Raw genomic sequence first — 10,735 nt, 5'->3', positions numbered from 1 at the left:
AATACTTAAGTATTTTACTTTGTAAAATAAAGTAAAATACTTAAGTATTACCATTCAAATTAAAAAATAGAAACATTATATGTATATAATTATATAACATTATATTAATATAATTTTTTGACACTAGATATTTTCTTGCGAATTGTTGAAATTTCTAGATTTTTCAAAAATAAAAATTTTATTTCTTAAAATCTATGAGTGATGGAATTTTTTCAAACATATTTTCTTTTTCAGCAATTAAAAATACATAAGAATCACTATTTAATGTTCAGAAATAGGTTATAACTATTATCAATAAATATTTACCCATAAAAATGTAAAAATTGATTGCCATTCTTTGCTAATAAAGCTCTGAATCTTTTCAATCGCGAAACTTGACGCTTTGAAACTGCTTTATACTCCAAGATTGCCTTAACAAATCAATTTATTTATATTATCAAATAATAGATTAAAATAGTTTTTTATAACAATGGTTAATATAGATCATTTCTATATGTACTTTTGTTTGTTCATTTTGATTTTGATACGAAACGCCACTGCCAATATCTTCTACTTCGGATTCCTGAGCGTCATTTAAAGAAGCTGTATTATCCTGTGCTTTGCACAGTTTCAAGAAAGTCTCTTCCAAGGACGAACATTGAAATCGCTCCAGTAATTTCTGCGGTGTTAATTCCGTCAACATTTTACCACATCTCATTAAACCGATCTGCATAACATTGAAAATATACAATATTAAATACGTCATTAAGCAAAACAAGATTTAAAAAAAAAAAATTAAAGAATAGTTTTTTAAAAGCTTGTAATAAATTTTGACATGGATATTATTAGAATTAATTTAATAGACATAAACACTCACTTTATTAGCATTTTTAGTTTCTTCGATGTAGTGCGTTGTGATCAGCACAGTGATACCTTCCTCCTGCGTAATCTGAATCATATAGGCCCAAATGCTACAAAGAAAAAGTATAACTTATTTTTCTATTATTTTTTGCTTATCGCATCTAAAAAGAAAGCAAAACCTACTTCTCCCTCAAAATTGGATCCAAGCCCACAGTGGGTTCGTCCAGGATTAAAAGTTCAGGCCTGTGAATCATCGCAGCGGCAAGAGAAATTCTTCTCTGTTGATCTGCATTCATGTTTTTCACTAGGCGATTTGCTGAGGATAATTGCAATAACTCCGACAAAAACCTCTGTCTCGTCTCTTAGAAATAATAAGGGAAGCTATAGTTGTTTCAAAATCATTCAAATAACACAAGTAACTGTTTGTTGACTTATAATCGACTTTTTTCCAGTTGGCATATAGTCGACTGTTGAAAATCGACTTAAAATCGACTATTCTCAGTTAACTATTCTCAATTAAGAATAAGTTGACATTCTAAGTCATAAGTCGACTTATAGAATGTCGACTGTTAGTCAACTATTAGTCGACATTTCAACTTATAGTCGGCTTCGTGTTGTTTGGGCAATTATACTAAAAATATCTTATGTACAAATAATTTAAAATAGGAAACTAGATAGGAACTAGAACCGTTTAAAAGATATTTTAAAATGTTTTATAAAACTAAAACTTCTTAGAATATATTTTGCGACGTTTTGCATGCAACTAATACCAAATTTTCCTATCCATTTTCTTACCAATCTCCTCATCGTCGAGCCCATTGATTCTGCCAAAGTAATATAGAGCATTACTTATGGTGAACTCTTCGATTAAGGAGATCTCCTGCGGCATGTAACCTACTTGAGGCCCAGGGATGCCGGAGTCCTTGCTGCCTGGATTTCCTCCCAAAACCCACACTTCTCCGCTGTCGAGATACCGAATTCCAACAATGCAAGACAATAGTGTGGTTTTTCCACATCCACTGGCTCCTAACAGTCCATAGCTGTTTAGAGGAAAAATTTCGGTTGCACGTACTTATTTTATTTTAAACAACACGTTCAAAAGAGATTTTCTTATCAGACTTTTTATCTGAATATTTCATAGAAAGAAATACGATTATGTTGTCGTGTATTTTGCAAATGGTGCCAATTTAAACAATTGATGAATGTAATGAAAAAATGTGTGATAACATTTTTAGGCAATTTTCAATATATCAAAGGAAATTCATCATTGGCACAAAAGATATTAATATGATTCAAGTTTTTCAAAACAGGTCATTGAGAAGATGCCATTATAGATATATAAGAAAAAAAGCAATGCAATTAGCTTATACGATTTTTAATATTATTTAATATGATAAGTTATACACAGTAAGTTTTGAAAAATTTGAATTATTCATTTACAACTCGAAACGAAAATGAATATAAAGATTATTAATCTTTTATATTGACATGATAAATAATTACTTACATGGAACCTCTTGGAACAGTCATATTCAGGCCGTTGAACACCAATTCTTTTTCATAACGCTTTATGGCATTCCTTACAATCACTGCCTCTTGTTGCACCATTTTGCGAAATAGTAATAAGTGTTTAATATCACTGTCTGAATTGTAATAATTTTTTAATAAGATAATTTAAAATCAATCAAAAGTTTCCTGCAACGATTAATTTTTTTAAATGCAACTTCTTTCAAAAATTTTCCTTTAGAATTTTTTATATTTGAAATTTATGAAGATTTTTTCATAAATACGTCATAATTTTTCAGATTTCCTAAGCTTTTTTTTTAAAAATTTTTTTTAGAAATTATTCAGAGAAAACAATGGCAATTACTATAATTTTACTATAATTTGTAGTTATTTTTTGGGTCAACTATAAATTTATAGAAATTAAGTGCCTATAACAGTCGAGCTGGATCTTTAATGCTTAAATAATTCAATATGAATTATATACATATAAAGGAAAGTCGCCAATACTGACATAGGTCTCTTAAAGTGACACTCTCTTATTTCTCAGAAACTAATTATTGCATTTTATTTGTTACTAATAAAATCATGATCTGTTTAGCTAATTAAAAAGTACAAACTATAATTCATATATTTGTGGCTTGTTTCTGTATCAAATCAGCTAAAAACGAATTTTACGAATGCGTTAAAATAAAATTTTTTTGAAAATAAAATTCTTACGATTTTCTTTTGCAAATTGCATAGTTTAAATAATAGTGACTATATTATTGATAATATTACGTCATTTTTAATGCTTGTAATTTTCTAAATTAGTTTTATTTATATTATTTTTTCTCTTAGTTTTTTCGTAATACAACTTAAAAATTAAAATTCATGGGGCCACATCTGTTTGTAAAACAGATCATGAGCTAATTTTTATAATGTCGCTTTATAGTATCAAATAGTCTCTATTAGAACTGAAGACAATCATGCATATATGGAAAAACTCTTAAAAAATTATTATACTATATTTGCTTATAGGACAACATAAAGTAAATATGCTTATATAATTCAATAAAAATGTTTTATAACGAAATGAAAAGATTCTGAAATATCTTCATCTTATACATTCACTCTTATAGATATTTTATAGATAATTCCTAAAAGAAAAAGAATAGAAATACGTAGCATTATTGTCTACTGTGTCAGTTTTAGAGCCCATTTTGTCAGACGCTCATTTGTATTTATCTTACGAAAAAATTAATTATTGCAAAATGCATGCGTTATGCGCAATACACTTGCATAATGCATAAAACATAAGAAATGAAATCAATCAAAATTCTTTATTTCATGGAAAGGAAGAAAACAGAGGACTTCGATTGATTTTCTTATGCATTACGTGTTATGTTATTATTATTACGTGTTATGCAAGAGTCTGTGCTCCTCCTCGCGGAATGCTGCACTATTGTTTGTTTGAGCTAAAACTTTTGTATTACCCAGCAAACGAGAACGGATTCAGATTTTTAGAAATATGGATTCATAAATATAAAAATGAATCCTTTTCAATCCTGAATGTATTTTTATTCATTTATAGCAATTGCAGATAGATTAGAGCATATCTCTATGCCTTTCAATCTAAAAATAACATTATATTAGCATTTTCTGTATACAATACATCATGAATACTACTCAATTTAGAATTGTAAATAGGAAGTGCAGTTTTTTTAATTCAGTTAAATTCAATATCCAATTTCTATATAACCTGAATTTAAAAATAATATCAGCAATTTCTATGCAACGTGATTACTGTTCAATTCAATATTCTGAATATGAAATGCAGTTTTTCAATGTAATTAAATAAAACAAGTTTTTATTTAAAAATTTGTTGGACCATAAATGGTCTAAATTATAAGTAGGAAATTTTTCATTTTAATTTAACTAAATTCAAAAAAGTTATAATAAAAAATAATTGAGCTATGTTCTTTCGTTTCTCTTTGATTAGAAATAAAATGATTGATGTGAACACTCGTAAACCAAGTCAAATATAGCCCAAATATTCGGCTAAGCGAGATTAAATTATCCGATACTTATCCAATGTTGTCTCATAGTAATGTAAATTGTTTTTATTTTATTATATCTGTTAAATGATGATATTTTTATTATATCTATATAATTTCGTTACTAGTTTAGTTGTAAGTTGTTGACGTAGAGAATGAATAATACATTTATCAATTGAAGAAATGGTAGCGTGTAACGTAGAAGATTCACATAATCCAAAGATCCCAGATTCGAATCTCATTAAGGTGCGTTTTTTAATACCAATTTGAAGTAGTTAATTTCAGGTATAATTATTATGAATTTTTTAGGAATAAAATTTGTAACCTTTAAATATAAATGTTTTTTTTTCGAATATTAAACTAATATCAGCTCGGATCCAATCTATTTCAATCCATTCAATCCATTTTCATGGATTAAAGTACGCATTAAAAAAATTTTAATCCATTCTCATTTGCTGAGTAAGGTACATCTACGTCAGACAGTTCTACGGGTTGAAAAAAATGTAAGTTTTGAACTTTTTTTTTTATTTTAGTATAAAGTCTATTGCAGCACTCACAAATTTTGCGTCTACTTTTCATATAAAAGGATTTTTAATTCCGTTCAATAAATTCGAAGATTTATATCGATGCAAAATTCTGGTAATTTGGTCATTTCAATATCTCCTTAATAAAAAAATATTATATTACAATGTTTTAAAAAGCTCTCGAGGTAAGCTACGGGAATATACAATAAAAAAATCAGAGGTTCCATTTAAAAAATTCAAGGTGACCTTGCTCTGATTTTGACAACGTCACATATTGGCAAACCCATAATATCATTTTATGTCTCTCTCGAAGTCACGTAACTTTCGTCTAAAACTTTTTTTAATTCACATCTTCTCGAGATATTGTAGTGTATCAATTAAAATGAAACATCCTATATATACTTTGAAAATTGAAATCCACTTTATTTCATTTGCATCCATTTGCCTCAGTGATTCCTGTATAAACGTATTTAAAATTTGGATCCGCGCACGGATCGTGCGCTCAAAATAACGTATTCAAAATTCGCGGTTTTCGAGTTTTATTCAGAGAATACATTTCCATGATTATCTTTCTCATGAGTAAATTTATCATGTTATAATTGCATGTTATAAATAGAATCCGAATATTTATTCGCGTTCTCATTACGCGCATGGAACATCACTGATGTGTGAGTCGAGCGCTTGAAGTAGTGAGAGCGGTAATGTCCTTCAGAATTATCTGTAGAGATCTCGAGATTTAATATCGGTTAATATCGGTTTACGTAATAAAAAACATAGCTCACATTTCATATTAATATATTCCGTTTAAAGTTGCATCGGACTATTGTGCATCGCAGAATAAGAAGATTGGTACTAAAGATGCGAATCACGGTTTTTTGACTCCGAATTGAATCCATATTTTTTCTCGAATACGAATTGAATTGAATTAAATTGAATTCGAATCGAATCATAACTTTTAATAGTATAATTATCAGTTAAAATCTAATATGTAAATAATAAAATTATTTTCATATAAAAAAAACATTAATTATATATGATGTAGTTATTTTAAAATATATGTACCATATTTTAAATATTAAATATATAATTAATAGTTGCAAGTCAATAGCCAATATAAAGTAATGCGCAATTTATACGTGCGACTATAACTTGGCTGATACAAAAGCCATTAGCTAGAAGGATTTGTGTGTGTGTGTGTGTGTGTGTGTGTGTGTGTGTGTGTGTGTGTGTGTGTGTGCATATATGTATGTAAGATTGTCAATGTATGTGATTTTTATATTTAAATACCTTAGATTGGTATTCATAGTAAGTTCTTAAGACATTACTTAAAATAATCTTAAAATAAAAACTGAATCAATAAAATCGAATGAGTATCGGCATTATCTCGATATTTTCGAATAGTTCATATTCGAATCATATCAATTCAAATTGAAATCGAATTGAATAACTAATTCTATTTGATTCGATTCGATTTGTATTCGCACACTCTCTAATTTATTCTCAAATATTAATTTTAAAAAGACATTATCAAATCAATTAGTTACTGCAACAATGCATATTTTCGCCATCCGTAATATGAAATTATAAAAACAAAAAAATATTAAATAATATCGAATTAACATAGTATTAAACATTTTAACAATGAATATCAAGAAAAATAAATTCTATTCCTTTTTCTATATATTGACATAAAAATCTATAAATTTTTCATGAATTTTACGTGATTTAGTTAAAAATATATCATAAAAAAACTTATTTTTAATAACTACTTTTCCAAAGTAAATACAATAATATCTATTTTTTTTAAATTTCTAATCATATAATTAGCCAACATTAAGAAAGAAGAAAGAGAGGCCACTGTAACTCTTAACAACAGTAACAATATCATTATATTATCGTTGCAGCCTATTTACTATGTACAAAATCTATGCAACAACAGTATATCGATATTGTTAATATCATTAAGAGTTATAAAATAGGATCCTAAATATGCATAATATTATAGATATCATATCACTTTTAGATATCATATCGGGAATGATTGCTACAATATTAATTATTTTTTTATTTGACCAGATGACTTTAGAGAAATATGTTCGAATTTATTATTTTTATTTCTTTTCATGCCAGCAGGGTGTATATGCAGCACACATACCAGGTGTATAAGCTTACATCCGCACTTTTTTAAACAGAAAAACATATTTTTTTTTCCTAGGAAGCAAAAAACACAAATTTATTCAAAGTACTTGCCCTCGCTAACTACATTTTTCCCATCTTTCGGGCAATTTGTGTATACCACGCCAAAAAAATTCCTCATCTTTCGAAGCAAACCACTCATCAAGCCATTTTCAAACGTCTTCGTAAGAATCGAAGTGCCGCTCAGCGAGCGCGTGGCCCATCGACGAAAACAGATGACAGTCAGAAGGTGCCAGGTCTAGTGAGTAAGCGGGATGGGGTAGCTTCCCAGTTGAGTGTCTCCAAGTAGTTTTGGACCATTGTTGACGTGTGCGATGGTACGTTGTCGTGGAGGAAAATCAGCTTGTTATGTCTTTTCCGATAATGCGGCCTTTTTTCACGCAGAATACGGTGCAATTTGATCAGTTGGTGATAGCGATGAGCATTAACAGTTTCACCAGGTTTTAACAGCTCGTAGTAGATGACACCCTCCTGATCCCACCAAACGCACAGCATCGTCTTCCGTCCGAAGCGATTTGGTCTTGAGAAAGATGTTGATGGTTGGGCGGAATCAACCCAAGATTTCTTGCGTTTAGGATTCTGAAAATAGATCCACTTTTCATCGCCTGTCACAATCCGATACAGAAACGACTTTCTTTTTTTGTCTGGCAAGCAGAATTTGGCATGTGTTTTGGCGTCGCTCCATCTGCCTATCATTCAGTTCACCCATGCGGCACCCATTTTCTGATCTTTTGAACCTTCCCCATGGCATGTAGCAGCATGGAAATGGCTGCTTGAGAAACACCCAATTGTTCAGCAAGCATTTTTTGCGATTGGGTATCGTCCTCGTCCAAAAGAGCCTGCAATTGATAGTCAATCTCAACCTTCCTGGGCCGATTTTCACGCTTCTTGTCACTCAGGTCAAAATTATCGTCATTGAACCGACGAAACCAATCTCTGCACGTTGTTTCTGCTAAAGCATTGTCGCCATAGGCCTCCACAAGCATTCGATGCGATTCGGCAGCCGAATTTCTTCAAATTGAAACAGAAAAGCAAAGCTTCCCGCATATGCTTTTTTTTTAGCAAAAAACTAGACATGATTACGAAAGAAAAAATATATGTTGTTGTATGAAATTGCTGATGATGTGCACTGGTTAATGTTGACAGATGTCAAACACATAAAAAAAAGTGTGTTGTGTGCCCAGGATAGCTTTGTACGCTCACTAATGCCTATCAGCAAACAGCGGATTTAAACTTATACACCTGGTATATATACCTAACCATAGGGCCATATAGCATTTATTCTTTCTTACTTACATTATTTTAGACTGTCTTAATAAGTACAGTTAAAAGATTTATAAATCCATCACAGATATTATTCAGATCGTATTAGCATCTTAAGCTATTGCTTAAGACAGTCTTAAAATAAAAACAAATGAATATCGACTTTGATTGCGAAACGAAACATAAAATTTTAATTTTAAAGTAATTGAACGAACGACATAGTTTTATCAAAAATTTATTCTCGCATTCAGTGTTAATAAATATAATAGATTTTGACTTTTAAGAAATATGAAAGAAATTGATTTTTATAATAAATAGTAAATATAAAAAATGAAATAATTAAGAATAAATATGTGAATATTTTTTCACCAAATTATCTTTTATATTTATTATATCTATTATACATACCGAAATAAATAATTTTCATATAAAGTATAATAAGAATAAACGCATAAAAATAAAAAATATCATCGTCTATTTGCTCAATGAGTTTTATTTTTGCAAGACACTAATGTATGTAAATTATTATGTATGTAAATTACTAGGATTTAATAGATAATTAAACAGCAATTATGTAGCACATTATGTAACGCATACGTTACATTATTTTTCAAAGTATTTGGCACAATTAAATTATTATAGACAATAACACATAGATAATAACACATATTAGAGGAATATTTCAGAAAATATTTATAAGAATTCTCGAAAAATTTAATCGCTAACATTCCTTAAAATGGAAATTCCTTAAAGTGGAAAAAGTCGAACGTCTTATACTAATTATTTGAATTAAAATTGCGACTCTAATAATTTAATCTTTTTTATATAATAAAAAATTTATATAATAAAAACTTAATCTTCTATGAATTAATTATTATATCACGCATTTAAAAGAAAAAGAAGAAATGTCTCCATAAATATGTATGTAATTCATGCTAATAATGTTTAAATAATTCAGTAAATTACTATTTAAAAAGTGTAAATTTATTTAGATTATCAATAATTATAGAAGCATCTGGTAAAAGTCAACAGAAATATTCTAACTAAAGGTATCTAATTGCTTATAAGAAATTATATTTAAAATTGTTTTCGTTGTATGTTACGCAACAATTCCGAGAATTATAATTAAAATAAATTGAAACGATGATTTGATTTTGCGTGCATGAATTAATTATCATTAAATTACGTCTATCCTAGTTTAATTGGATTTTCAAATCTGATATAACTTACAAATATTATTTTATAGGAAATAAGAAATAGAATAATAAAATATTCATGAGAAAAATAAGTCTAAAACTGATGAAGTGTTTTATATTAATATTGTAAATGCGCGCGCGCGCGCGCGCGCGCGCGTGTGTGTGTGTGTGTGTGTTGGCAATTATTATTCCACATGAGAAAATACAGTATTAAAAAATTCTGAAAAAATTCTCAGAACTTTATGAAAAGATATATAATAAGTAATTTTCGTTTCTTGCTGTTTTTTTATAAAATTAATAATATTTGAGTAAAAAGTTATTGAATATTTGCTCGTGGTTCGTAACCTTTTTATATATTGAATTTTAATTGAGCCAGTTTCTTATGAATTCATTTATAAAACTTTTAAATTTATAAATTTTACGATGTTTGAATAAACATGTAAGATAACTCAATCAATCAATTTAGCAAAACAACGTAGAATATAGATGTTTTCAATCCTTTTAGAATTGAAAAAGATCTTTCTCCAGAACAGTTTTATTTTTATTTTACAATATTATTATTTTACAATTTATTTTACAATATATTCTACATTATTTTATCAAAAATAATTTATATGTTTCTTTTCGGATTTCCATGTGTAAAATTTCATATATAGAAAAATTTTAGGTATCGAGTACTTTACACTGTGTACACAAAAGTTGTCTCTGAGTCGTCTCTGAGTTTATTATATTATTGCAGGCATACATGTAATTAATACTTTTGTCAATGAAAATTAACATATTATAATACTGTGTAGATGTAAATCAATGACTTGGAGTTTTCAGAATCAGCCTTATAAAGAAACCAGAACGGAAATCGAAGAAAATTTATTTTCTTATTGACAATACCCCATATTTTTACATTTTAAAGATATCTGAAAATCCCGAAGTCATATTTTAAGACATCATAAAATTAACAGAAAGGTGTCTTTAAGACATCTTGAAGAGTTTTATGATGTTTTTTGTGTCATCTTTAGGGAATCTTTCAGACGTTTTATATTTAGACCTCTTAAATCATGATGTCTTTCAGATGTCTAAAAGACATCTGAAAAAGAGATGTCTTTAAGATTTGATGTCTAAAAGACTTGTCTTTTAGACAAGTTTTAAAGACTTCTCTCTAAAATATGTTATTTGGCAT

The 10,735-nt window shown here is 28.5% G+C and overlaps 1 protein-coding gene across 1 annotated transcript in view; it reads right to left on the bottom strand.

Annotated features, from left to right (window-relative positions):
* The window catches only part of LOC108684520 (ABC transporter G family member 20-like), a 7,607-nt gene extending 5,156 nt beyond the window's left edge, over positions 1-2,451 (bottom strand). Inside the window, 6 exon segments of the mRNA XM_018188880.1 lie at positions 307-410; positions 500-706; positions 857-950; positions 1,024-1,201; positions 1,636-1,880; positions 2,348-2,451. Of these exon segments, the coding sequence (XP_018044369.1) occupies positions 307-410; positions 500-706; positions 857-950; positions 1,024-1,201; positions 1,636-1,880; positions 2,348-2,448 (929 nt within the window). The 5' untranslated portion in view covers positions 2,449-2,451.
* Positions 2,452-10,735: the final 8,284 nt, after the last annotated feature.

Source organism: Atta colombica, unplaced genomic scaffold (assembly GCF_001594045.1).
Source record: "Atta colombica isolate Treedump-2 unplaced genomic scaffold, Acol1.0 scaffold135, whole genome shotgun sequence".
Taxonomy (NCBI): domain Eukaryota; kingdom Metazoa; phylum Arthropoda; class Insecta; order Hymenoptera; family Formicidae; genus Atta; species Atta colombica.
This window is presented reverse-complemented; position numbering and strand designations above follow the sequence as displayed.